Source organism: Culex quinquefasciatus, chromosome 3 (genome assembly GCF_015732765.1).
Source record: "Culex quinquefasciatus strain JHB chromosome 3, VPISU_Cqui_1.0_pri_paternal, whole genome shotgun sequence".
NCBI lineage: Eukaryota > Metazoa > Arthropoda > Insecta > Diptera > Culicidae > Culex > Culex quinquefasciatus.
Genome location: NC_051863.1, coordinates 102,626,594 through 102,639,340, shown reverse-complemented (window position 1 = coordinate 102,639,340; position 12,747 = coordinate 102,626,594). Strand labels below are relative to the sequence as shown.

Below are 12,747 nucleotides of genomic sequence, written 5' to 3'. Positions count from 1 at the left end.
TTTTGCTTCTGTCACTCGATTGGTGAGAACAGTTTTTTTTCGGTAAAAATTCTAAACACCTGCGGCGGTCAGATAGAGCCGAATCGAAAACGTGTGAAATATTCCGGCAATAATCTTACCAACAAAAGCCTTGACTGGAAACAAATAAGAGGTATGTTGAAAGACTCAAACAGAGCAATAGTTTTTACGATTTCGTATCTATAAATTTAACAATTTCCCCATTTTCAGTGCAAAAAACCAAGTTCAACCGCAACAAAACTGATTCGTGAAGTTCATAAAGATCTGGCGTTCTCCGTCGTATGCTGACATGGAAGGTATATTTCGGACTGTTCGGGACTTGTGCGGGGACGGAAAATTACTCCTTTGTCTGGAAGGACGCATTGCATCACCGTGATCGTGACGACTCTTGGCTAGATTATCTCTTAGAGTTCAGGTGTTCCTGCCATCGTCCAAGAGTTTGTGCCGCCAGAATCGTCGGCCAAATGGATGGTGTTCGTCACGTGATCATAAAGTGGTAAGCCCGGCAAGTGCGACATGGTCCTCACGGCGGAACAGCAGCGTGAAATCATGTTTTGTAACAGATTCCACTTATCTTTCAGCACATTTCTAGAGTAAATTTTGTAGAAGATCTCTTCGTGACGTAGGTATTGAACTCCTCGTACATATTTCCCCTTTATCTAACCGTTCCGCATTTCTCAGGACAAACTGCAGATCTGCTGCGGTGTCAAAAAGGCGTTCCATCAGAACAGCAACGGATCATACGCCTTATTTTTCTGCATGTCCGAATCGGCGGAAAGTGGCTGCAGTTAAACTCAATCCAGGGTGTGCAGGCAGTGCTGTTATTTAAAAAAAAAGCCTCACAATCGTTCGAGACATCCAACAAGAATGCACGCACTGCCGCTGAAAATGATTTATTCAAAGCAATATGGACTCACCCAGATCGCTAGCCTGGAGCAAAAGTACCGTCCGACAGATGCCGTTCAAATCCGAAGATCGTCAGCTGACAGACTTCCAGATGAGTATATTCCGTGGATCGTTTTTCGAAAAGTTTACTTTAGATTACCAAATTACTTTCCTTTCGAAACACTTTAGAACTTTGCTCGGGTGAATCTGTAGTCTGGTGTAATTTTGAAACTCTTTGTTTATGTTTCGAGGTACAGAAAGATTAATTTCATCTAGATCAACTCATTTTGACCAAAAATGAAACAAATCTTTCTGAACTACGATCTACAAAGCATTTGAAATTTACATGGATTCTAGATTCAACCGGGCAAAAAAAAATTTTGGTTTGGTAAATTTACGTATGTTTCATCGTAAATTTACATGACTTGGAAATATTTTGCTTAGGCCTGTTTACGTTGGATGTCATGTAAATTTAAAATGAAATTGATGTAATTTCGCATCATTAATGACGTGCACTTTTGGTACATCATAAATGATGTAAATTTACCCGATTTTTTTTTCTGTGCAGATAATGGTGCTTGCAGAAGCTTCCATGTCCCAGACCAGTACCAAACCCGAGTTCGACTCTCTCTTTTCGATCCCGGAGCCACAAGTTGTGGAGGAGTTCAAACGAGTTGTCGAAGAAACGGTCGTTGAACAGATTGAGGAGAAGCCGATTAATTGTTGAGGTTAAGGACTCTGTTGAAGATAAGGAGGAAAATATTGAACCACATGAGTCTGTGCAGGCCGTAATGGGCACTCCACTAGAAAACTAGCTGAAGAAAATTGTCACCGAAGTGGTGGACGAGAACCATAACAAGATTGAGGAGTTGGTCCAGTTTGAGGCCGTGCCGCTGATTCCAGTTGCGGAAGAGCCAACCGTACAAAAGGATAAGCCCGAATCGACCCCCGGAGTAGATCCGAAATCCGACGATTCGGGCGCCTATTTACAGTAGTGATAACCTTTAAATGATCCCGAGCCGAAAGAGAATTCTTCGCCGAATGATGCATTCCGGTGGCGGATAAACGCTTGGTAAGTTTGATGGTCTTCGGATGAGTTTGGTTCAGTGCGCAGATTTTGGTAATTTTTTTTCCAGGCTGTGATTCCAACGTCCAAACAGAACGTGCAGGTGCTGCAGCAGTCGCTCTTGAATCTTAGCCTGGCAGAAGGGAATCAAGTCGAAAACTTCTCCAACAACAACACCACTGGTTAATGTTTTACGGTCGCGGCGCTTAAGTCTACGGTCAACAAAATGGTGCCTACGTCGTCATCACATTGGTGACGGCGAGCGTCATCCAGACTACGAACAATCTAATCAGTGAGCTGGCCGCACAATCGCTCGAGCTGGCCGGTTGAATCGGTAGTTCTGCATCCACGGCCACGACCGCAACCAGTACGGGTACGAGCAGTGCCGCGAGGAGCCAGAGCCGCAAGTAGCTTCTCGGTCAGAAGCAGCTCAAACTCGAGCTCGAGTGGCGGAGGTGGAGACAGCACCACAACAACGACCAGTAGAAACAACAAAAGTGGTCCGGCAGTACCAATTTAAGCAGCTATAACGGTGGCCACAGCTGGTGGAGATATCAGCAGCAGCAGGGTTTTGTGCTCAACCAGCTGGTCCTTAACACGCTTTGCAACCAAAATGTCCTGCATTGGATCGCGCAACGGTTCATGGTGGACCCGGTGGACCCGCACATACCCCGCCGGATACGCCACCGCTCAGCTGATCGATCACCAATCCGGACGGACCGTCGTTGCCACCGTTGGTAAAGGACTTCCTGACAGTGAGAACTAACGTGTGCTCTGTCGCCCCTCGCCAGCCGTAACTAACATTGTCGTTCTTCTTCTTGTTTGCACACTTTTCAGACGCCGGGCCGATCTGCCGGGAATCTTCTGCGTCGTCATGCACGACTTTCGGTTGGACCTACTATCCACGCCCGAGTTTGTCCAGGTGCACCAGCAGATGTCCAGCATCATTCAGCATAAGGCTGGAGCGCAGGACATAGAGGACGGCTCGGACAAGCATCTGCAGAATGCAACCATGTCGGAGTGCGTCGGCTGAATCTACAATATCTGAAAAAGGCGCTCGAGTCGTTCAAACCGAAGAAGGCTTGGTGGTGGCGGCAGACAGCTCGCGGGTTTCCATCCACAACTACGAGTGGATCGAGTGTATCGACTCGCTCAACGGCTGCACCGACATCCCGATAGCCTTACAGGTAAGCAAGTCGACACTGGAATACATAATCTTGTTAATCTAATAACGGTTCTTTAAAAATCTTGGCGGTCAGCTGTCATGACATAGACGCGTACGCGAACCTAATCGCCATGAACTCGTCCTGCAAGAAGCTCTGGCAAACAGAACCAGCTGGTGACGTCCGGTAAGTTGTCACCAATCGAGGACGACGCGGTTGGTAACCTGTATGAAGTCAAGCAGTGTGGCTTCCGGCAGGCAGACAGGCTTGCCAGCTGACGACGTTCGGCTCGTAGACGTGAGATGGATGAACAAATCGGCCGCTCCGCTGCTGTTCCGCGGTTCTGATGTAGAATACCCACAATTTTAATCAAAGTCGTCCAAAAGTGTAGATCAAGCCGCAGATAGCACTGCATCAGCCGTTCAAGTAAAGCGGGGCGGTCAAGCAGCATGTCAACGTAATCAATTTCAAGAACGTGAACGATTTCGCTTTTAATTCTGTGTAAATACAGTTCGAATAAAGAATTTCGTGTGAATCTGATTTATTAATTTTTGTTTGCAACACTCTATCACAATATCACAAATGTTTTTTTTTTTACATTTACTGGCCGAGTCTAGCCTCGGAATGGTTGGCAACATCCCTTTCAATTCACCGGTTCAAAAGTGCGCCTCTGGGATGATTCGCTACCGCTGGCGCGCATCGCCAGTGCCGTCAACGATTGCGGCTGGATCGACCTGGACAATGTTCCGCTGATGGTCGCCAACACGCTGATCAGCTCGTGGGATCGCTTGCTTGCAGGGACATCTAAGCTCGCCGTGGACAACCTGTGTCACAGCGCCAAGGACATCGGCCTGTGGGGCATCTTCTTCATGTCCGATCCGCTCAAGTACGAAATACGCTGTTTGACTTGCAGAGCGAGGATGCTGCTGTGTACGATGGTTACTGACAGCGATGTTGACCGCGCCAAGAACCTACTCATAACGAACATGCTGCAGCAGCTGGACGGCTCGACGCCAATCTGCGAGCACATTAGCCGCCAGATCTTGGGCGACAACCGCCGGATTCCGCTGCACGAGCTGGAGCATCAACACCGACGGCCGGGGCAGGCCCGTGAACAGAATCGGCAGCATAATCCTTGTGTTCCAGCTCCAGTGCCTCGTGAAGCTCTTGTAGAACGAAGTCACCGGCAGGGGCCACGGGTTTGTTGTCATCGAAGATCAGAAAACGCTCACCTTGTCGAGGCGCACTTTTCTGGAGAGGCAATCGTTTAGTTTTCATCCCCAGCCACCTCAGCTGATACGTCGGCTGTGGACGGGAGAAATCTGCGGAAATGAAAAAAATGTTTACTGGTTTATTCTTACCTTAAAATCTAGCCGCAACAGTTGCAGTTACTATTTAAAAAATTAAGCTTACCGAATCGGCATAGTATTTGGTAAATCTCGCAACACCTGATATTTTGCCGGTAACGAATTTACGTTGAACCTTTTCCACAGGAAAACCGCTTAATTTTAACTAAAATCGCTAAAATCAAATTCGGATTAGATTTTTGTTGGCAAAAACGATTCGATTCGTCTGTTTATTTACTTTTTCGGACTGCTCGAACAGAATCAAAACATTTCAACAGTGCGACCAGTTTCGCGGAAAACTGCATGAACGAATGTTTCATGGCAACCCTGACTGCATGAAAAAAATATTTTCAGTCGAGCACGATCTGAGCACACGGTGCTCAAAATACCGTTATTATGAAAAAAAATATGCACTCCGAGATTTTGGGGTCTATCGATTCCTTACACCATAGCGCATCTCTGTGCAAAAAATAAAAACATTCGCTGATGTAGTTTTCGAGATACAGCCATTTTAAGATGTTACATCCGATTTTTAATAAGAAAACCAAAACAATCAATACAATTTCAGCACTTTAAAGAATATGCATTTCGAGATAATGATGTTTTTGCTTCATATGACTGTCAAGTATCTCTGGGCCAAGTTTCAGAAGGTTTGCTGATGTAGTTCTCGAGATACAGCCATTTTAAAATGTTATTTCCGATTTTTTAAAGAAAATCCATAAAATCAATACAATTTCAGCACTTTAAAGAATATGCATTTCGAGATAATGATGTTTTTTGCTTCATTTGACTGTCAAGTATCTCTGGGCCAAGTTTCAGAAGGTTTGCTGATGTAGTTCTCAAGATACAGCCATTTTAAAATGTTATTTCCGATTTTTTCAAAGAAAATCCATGAAATCAATTTAATTTCAGCATTTTAAAGAATATGCATTTCGAGATAATGATGTTTTTTGCTTCATTTGACTGTCAAGTATCTCTGGGCCAAGTTCCAGAAGGTTTGCTGATGTAGTTCTCGAGATACAGCCATTTTATAATGTTATTTCCGATTTTTCAAAGAAAATCCAAAAATCAATACAATTTCAGCACTTTAAAGAATATGCATTTCGAGATAAAGGTGTTTTTGCTTCATATGACTGTCAAGTATCTCTGGGCCAAGTTTCAGAAGGTTTGCTGATGTAGTTCTCGAGATACAGCCATTTTAAAATGTTATTTCCGATTTTTTCAAAGAAAACCATGAAATCAATTAATGATAATGATGTTTTTTGCTTCATATGACTGTAAAGTAACTCTAAAAGTCATAAAAAGCAAAAAACACCTTTTTCTCGAAATGCATATTCTTTAAAGTGCTGAAATTGTATTGATTTTATGGATTTTCTTTGAAAAAGTCGGAAATAACATTTTAAAATGGCTGTATCTTGAGAACTACATCAGCAAACCTTCTGGAACTTGGCCCAGAGATACTTGACAGTCAAATGAAGCAAAAAACATCATTATCTCCAAATGCATATTCTTTAAAATGCTGAAATTAAATTGATTTCATGGATTTTCTTTCAAAAATCGGAAATAACATTTTAAAATGGCTGTATCTTGAGAACTACATCAGCAAACCTTCTGAAACTTGGCCCAGAGATACTTGACAGTCAAATGAAGCAAAAAACATCATTATCTCGAAATGCATATTCTTTAAAGTGCTGAAATTGTATTGATTTTATGGATTTTCTTTGAAAAAGTCGGAAATAACATTTTAAAATGGCTATATCTTGAGAACTACATCAGCAAACCTTCTGAAACTTGGCCCAGAGATACTTGACAGTCAAATGAAGCAAAAACATCATTATCTCGAAATGCATATTCTTTAAAATGCTGAAATTAAATTGATTTTATGGATTTTCTTTGAAAAAATCGGAAATAACATTTTAAAATGGCTGTATCTCGAGAACTACATCAGCAAACCTTCTGAAACTTGGCCCAGAGATACTTGACAGTCATATGAAGCAAAAACATTATTATCTCGAAATGCATATTCTTTAAAGTGCTGAAATTGTATTGATTTCATGGATTTTCTTTGAAAAAATCGGAAATAACATTTTAAAATGGCTGTATCTCGAGAACTACATCAGCAAACCTTCTGAAACTTGGCCCAGAGATACTTGACAGTCATATGAAGCAAAAAACATCATTATCTCGAAATGCATATTCTTTAAAGTGCTGAAATTGTATTGACTTTATGGATTTTCTTTAAAAAATCGGAAATAACATTTTAAAATGGCTGTATCTCGAGAACTACATCAGCAAACCTTCTGAAACTTGGCCCAGAGATACTTGACAGTCATATGAAGCAAAAAACATCATTATCTCGAAATGCATATTCTTTAAAGTGCTGAAATTGTATTGATTGTTTTGGTTTTCTTATTAAAAATCGGATGTAACATCTTAAAATGGCTGTATCTCGAAAACTACATCAGCGAATGTTTTTATTTTTTGCACAGAGATGCGCTATGGTGTAAGGAATCGATAGACCCCAAAATCTCGGAGTGCATATTTTTTTTCATAATAACGGTATTTTGAGCACCGTGGAGCACGATGAGCGCGATCTGGCACGATGTGCCACGATGAGCGAAAAACAACCACGATGAAGGTGCGATGAGCGAATATAGTAGAATTCGACGCGATATGATGCGATTTTTATCAAATCGCGGAGTGTCATTCCCCTCGCTTCCTGGCTTTCAATCCATTCACTCACACACCATCTCCACCTTTTGCACTTGCACTTGCACTTTCGACTTTTAAACGCAGAATCGTCACAAAACTCTGCGAACTGAGCGGCTTAAACAGGATCAAACACGATTGAAGAATTCGACGACGTTTTTTCCGCTAGGTTCGCTGTTGTTCCAGCGGTGTTCGGAATGACAGCCCCCATACAGTTTGAGCAGTTTTTAGGAAAAAATCGCGTTTATGATGAAAAACGGAGCGGCCGTGGCTGACTGGTTACGGTGTTCGCTTTGTAAGCGAATGGTTCTGCACAGAAAAAAAAGTGTAAAATTACACGACACTGAATTGATGTTTCCCATTTAAATAACCTTAATTTAAAATTGACATTCATCGTAAAGTGTTAAATCACACCTAAAGAGGGTTCATGTAAACTGAAATTAAACGTAAAGCGTGTTTCTCATGTAAACGATTTTGAATTTGTTGCCTTTTGCCAAAATTTGAATTATGAAAAGCATGTAAATTATAATTCATCGTAAATTTTGCCCCATGTAAAAGTGAAACAAACACAAATTTCAATTGAAACCTTAGCCCACATTCTTCCAATCATGTCGACCGGATATGCCGTAGGTTCAAGCGCCCCCGGTGCTCCTCCGCCAAACGATGTTTATTTTGGTATCTGTTTTTTTTTCAACCGTTTCCAGCTCGTTCTCCCGGCAGTGGTTTTTGTGCTTTCTAGCCAGCCCGTGTTTCGGCAACTCGTCTGCGTTCCGGAAGGTCATCCTCCCAGCAGTGGCCCGCGTTCCGAAGAGTCGTCCTCCTGGCAGTTTTTTGTGCGCGTCCCAGCAGCAGCCCGCGTTTCCGCAACTCGACCGTGTTCAGGAGGGCCGTCCTCTCTCTACGGCGGACTTCCGGTAGAATTCTGGTTGCGTGGCCTGTTACCACCGCGGCACCTTCAGCTTGCACGAAAGCACAAGAACCTTCAGGGTGCTGAGATGCAGGTACCTGCGTAGAATTTGGATTGCGGTCGTCGACCTTCGATGATTTGATGACCGCCAGACTAGGAGAGCATCACAGATTGCCACCAGGATACATATTTTAGTCCAGGTTGAAGCGGAGCCGTTGAAGAACGTGCATAACGTGTGCCAGTATTGTCTGGCAGTTTGAGCCAAGAAAGCAGCTGAACGAAAAAAAGGTTGGAGCTGAGTAAATATTCGAAAAGGTTCATTAACTACAAGGCGCAGAGTACGGGAACCTGATCTGCACTGAACGACTCAACTCAACTCAGATCCGCATATGACATCAGTTTCAAAAAGTACATCAACGAACTCGACACGGCGATATTTTAATAGGATTTAATAGGGTTTACAAAAAAAACGATACTAATAATACTAATAATTGTATGGAAAAACCTCTTACACTTTTCTGCACGTTTTTATTCAGAAAAATTAGAAAATAAAGTCATGCAATATAAAATCATCGACATGCAACACTTTTCTTTCTATGCACGTGGTGGACTCACATGGGGAAGTTGAATAGCAATGCCGATGAAGTAATCTAATCTGAAGATGTGACCGGCCTTTTGAGCGATTTGTACTTTGTGGGTTTCACTGAAGGAATTCATTTTGTGTTTTGTTTTGTGAAAGTTTTTAATACAAAAAGTTTATTTGCGTGTTGGTGTTTGCAAACGCCCAGCCGGAGCAGCAAAGGCCTCAAATATCCGCGTTGGACCTTTACGCTCTCTACCGCCGGCCATCGCCGGAAATCTGCTTCACATTCCGGATTGTGGTGGAACTATCCAGCTTAAGGATCGGCGATGGTGACCTTGACCTCTACACTTGGCTTGATGTTGATCGAGGTTATCTGCTTGACGATCTCGGACGGCGAGTGCAGATCGATGATACGCTTGTGCAGGCGCATCTGGTAGCGATCTTTTTGGAACCATCACCGCAGGTCAGCGCACACCTTCTCCAGGCTGCGGACATTGCGCAAGGTCAGCGTGACGCGGTTCTGGTGAAGGGTCGCGGCCTTTTCGATGTCCTTTCTAGTGGCGACCATTTTGCACGATTTTCATGGACGGTCATCTTCTTCCGCCCAGTTGCCGACAGTAAAAATCAAGCGTGATCACCTAGAATTGACCATGATTTCTCCCCTGCCACTGACTAGCTTATTATCAGATGCTCCTCCGGCTTGGCCACCGGTAGCCGCGTAATACCATTTACTCCGCGGCACAGGTTCCTTTGGCCAACAAATGTGAACGTGAAAAAATGAAAGATCAAAACAAACTGCTCGACTGATTTGACAACGAGATCTGTCATTTGCTCTTGACAGTTCTCGTTGTCAAAAAAATCGAGCAGTCTGAGGTGCGAACGCAAGAAAAGGCAACAGAAAAGGCGAGCTAAGGCGCGTTAAAGCAAAAAAGGTCAGATAGGGTTGGATAAGGTGAAATAAAGAGGAGCGAACGCCGAATTTTTTTTAAAAAGGAATGTCAACGCTCGACCAAGGCAGAAGTGAACCACCCCTCGACCTTAGCTGTTGTTATTGACAGTTCATTATTATTTACGGTTCGTGGGGAACGGTGCTGGAGTGTTTTGAAGAGAAATGACCAGTTTGGCTAGAAAAAGCAGAAGTTGCACATTCATTTACATGTTTTGCTGTAAACAAAACTTGAATGGCCTTCCGGAGGTTGTCAACAACGGTAGCAATGCAAATGCAAGAGTTGTTTTCATCGTGCCGGTCCGAGCTCATAAAAATCAAAACATTCTTCCGGCTGAATCGCAGCGGGATGAACGAGAAAGTAAATTTTAGTTCTGATTAATACTTACAAAATAATTTTAGTTTCAGCAGCTGCTGACACTGTCCCCTGAGAGCAGGTGCCGTATCGATTTCCTTGACTACCAGCTGCTTCTTGCTGCGGTGGCCGCGAACTCCGTCAGCATCCTTTTCCGGGTTTCTTCGTCGGTGGAGGCACGAACGGTACGGGCAAGTTTGTCCGAAACAACGGCGCCTTACGGTGGCTTCACTTCATCGTCCGGTAGATCGCTTGGTCGAAAGCTCCCTCAGCTTTAGCCATCGAAACATCCGGACCGGGTGGCTGATATTTTTGCACGATCGTGACGGATGGAGTGGCTGCGGGTAATTTTGTCTTGGTTCACATCCGTATCAGATTCTGGTCTCATTCCTACCGGTAGGAATATTTCGCGGTATTATGGTCATCCTGGCACTAGTGGCCGAATTTGGTGATAAATACTCACGATTTAGAATTTTCATATTTATTTTCAAATTTACAGGAATCACTCTCAGTTTCTTGTCAGCTTGTCACAGTTTCTTGTCAGCTTGACAGAACACAGAAACAGAACGTTAAAACTGTCGGAGTACAATGCACGGTAATCTTTAAATGCTGAAAAGTTAATCCACGCAACTCCGACAAGCTAAGTAACCCAATTTGGTTAGTCAACGATGATATTCTATAATGAGTATTATTTTTTTAGGAAACTTTTGAAAAGTTGCACATCATCAAGCAGAGTGTTGCAGAGTTGTACAATGCTAATGCAAATTTCTAAATTAAGCAGTAATTGTTTGTTTAACCCTCTTTTTTGGGAAGTATTTTTGGTCAAACTATCGTAGCATTGATGAGAGTTAGGTACTTTCACTTGGTCCAAAAAATAATGCTTAAATTTGAGATACTATTGTTCACAGCGATAAAACTTATTTTTTTTAAGTATAATGCCCCTTTGTACGACCGCAAAGGATTTAAAATTAATGTTAAACCAATTTAAAAAAAATAACTACGTGGCCCTTCTTGACAGAAAAGTTCCTACTTGACAGCTCGCTTCTAGGAGACCATAGCTCATCGAATGAATGTTGTCTTGTCACTTTTTGTTGCTTTATAATAAAAAAAAGTGATCAGAAATGATTTTTAGTCATGTTTTATATTTTATTCTGGAAGATTTATTATCGTCATCTGGGTCGAATTGGGACAGCTGTTTTAGCGTTGTTACTGCACAATATTTGGATATGACTAGTTTCGGATAGAACAGACACAAAACAAAATTATTTTATGCTTTAAGTGCCTCAAAAACTGCTGTCTCTGTTCAGACTGCAGTTGACGGTATTTTTTTTTAAGTATTTTTGTCAGCAGCTGTACTCATTTAATTTTCTTCTTATGTCGCCCCCTTCAAAATTGGCCTGAATAATCAGGGGGCAAAAAAAATTCTAAAAAAACTTCAAAATTTTTATAAAAATTAATGTTTGATCAACTGAAAACCAGTAAAAATCCATTCTCTTACGTTTATAATCATATTTAGTAAAAAGTTTTTTTCGTGTAAAAAAAATTTCCGACTATGCCTCGATATTTTGAAAACTAATGATTGTAAATCAACTGGCCGCGAGTAAAATGCATTTTTTGCAATTCCTTCCTGCAACTACTTACTTTTCCTGTCATTCTTGAATGACGAAATAGCCTACTTATCTGTACCAAAAATAACAGAATCCTAATCAACGCTGAAATTCAGTTCATCTTGCTGATTTTTACACCGCGGTAGTTCGGCGGGTTTAACGTCCTGTCAGTTGAAGCAAAGGAAAAACGAGATTAAATCTCGCAATTAGCAATAAGCTGTGTATTTACCCAAAATTGAGTAGATGCGAAAAAACACCAACTCCGACAGAATCCAGAAAGCCAGTCTACTATTTTGACTATTTTAACAGGTCATTGATTTATAAATGTCAAAAATGATATTCAAAACAAACGTCAAATTTTACAGCCAGGAAAAAAAATCTTAACTTGCAGTAAATAAGTAGCTTAGTGTGTCTAAGACAGTTTTTTTTTACTAGAAATCAAACTTAATCAATGTTATCAGGTACGTAGCCGGTATGAGAAGTTGAAACTTCGTGAATATTACATTTTTATTTATGTTGTTTTCATTTCCAGGTGAAACGGTAAACCTAACTCTGAAACCGTAACCACTCCCTGTTCACCACGGTCAGCAAAAAGCTGTGTTGTTGCGTTTGTTAAAGAGGTTTTAAGGTCAGGATCACCTGGACACTAATGCGAATCGAGGCTGCCCTGCACCAGCACAAGATCTCCTGGCCGGAGGAATCGACCATCCACATCACCAGCAGCCCCCCGATCTATTGACAGGTTTGCCACGATTCGAGCTAGCAAATCGCCAACCTGTACGACGCCGACCCGCGGACGCTGTTCCCCCAGCCGGCGAGCATCTTCAACCGGGGCTCGTTTAAGTCGGCCGAACCGGAGCAACGCGAATCGATTTTCCCGCTGACCTCATCGAGCGGTTCCGTTTGCCAGGGGGCGCTGATACGAACGAAGATTTCTGGAGTGCAAGGACTTCCGCGACTCGACCGTCTACTGCGGGGACGACAAGCGGGCGGACGCCAACGACTAGGCCGTGTACGCGTCGACCGAGGAGGTCATTCAGCAGCAGCAGCAGAAGCGTCTTCTTCAACCTCCAACATCTTTAGCGCTGTCGTCATCGTCAGCTTCGAGCAGCTTCAACGGTGCGGGACCACCACCGGTTCCGGTCAAGCCGGACCACTTAGA

The 12,747-nt window shown here is 42.8% G+C and overlaps 1 protein-coding gene and 1 pseudogene across 1 annotated transcript; one reads left to right on the top strand and one right to left on the bottom strand.

The window, feature by feature from the left end:
• The first annotated feature begins 7,783 nt into the window (after positions 1 to 7,783).
• On the top strand, positions 7,784 to 8,880 carry LOC119770663. Its single transcript, XM_038265980.1, has 2 exons — positions 7,784 to 7,813; positions 7,892 to 8,880. Exons 1-2 carry the CDS (start codon positions 7,796 to 7,798, stop codon positions 8,198 to 8,200), a joined length of 327 nt encoding a protein of 108 aa, XP_038121908.1. The 5' UTR covers positions 7,784 to 7,795; the 3' UTR covers positions 8,201 to 8,880.
• Positions 8,881 to 8,928: 48 nt separating this feature from the next.
• LOC119770664 lies at positions 8,929 to 9,450 on the bottom strand (annotated as a pseudogene).
• Positions 9,451 to 12,747: the final 3,297 nt, after the last annotated feature.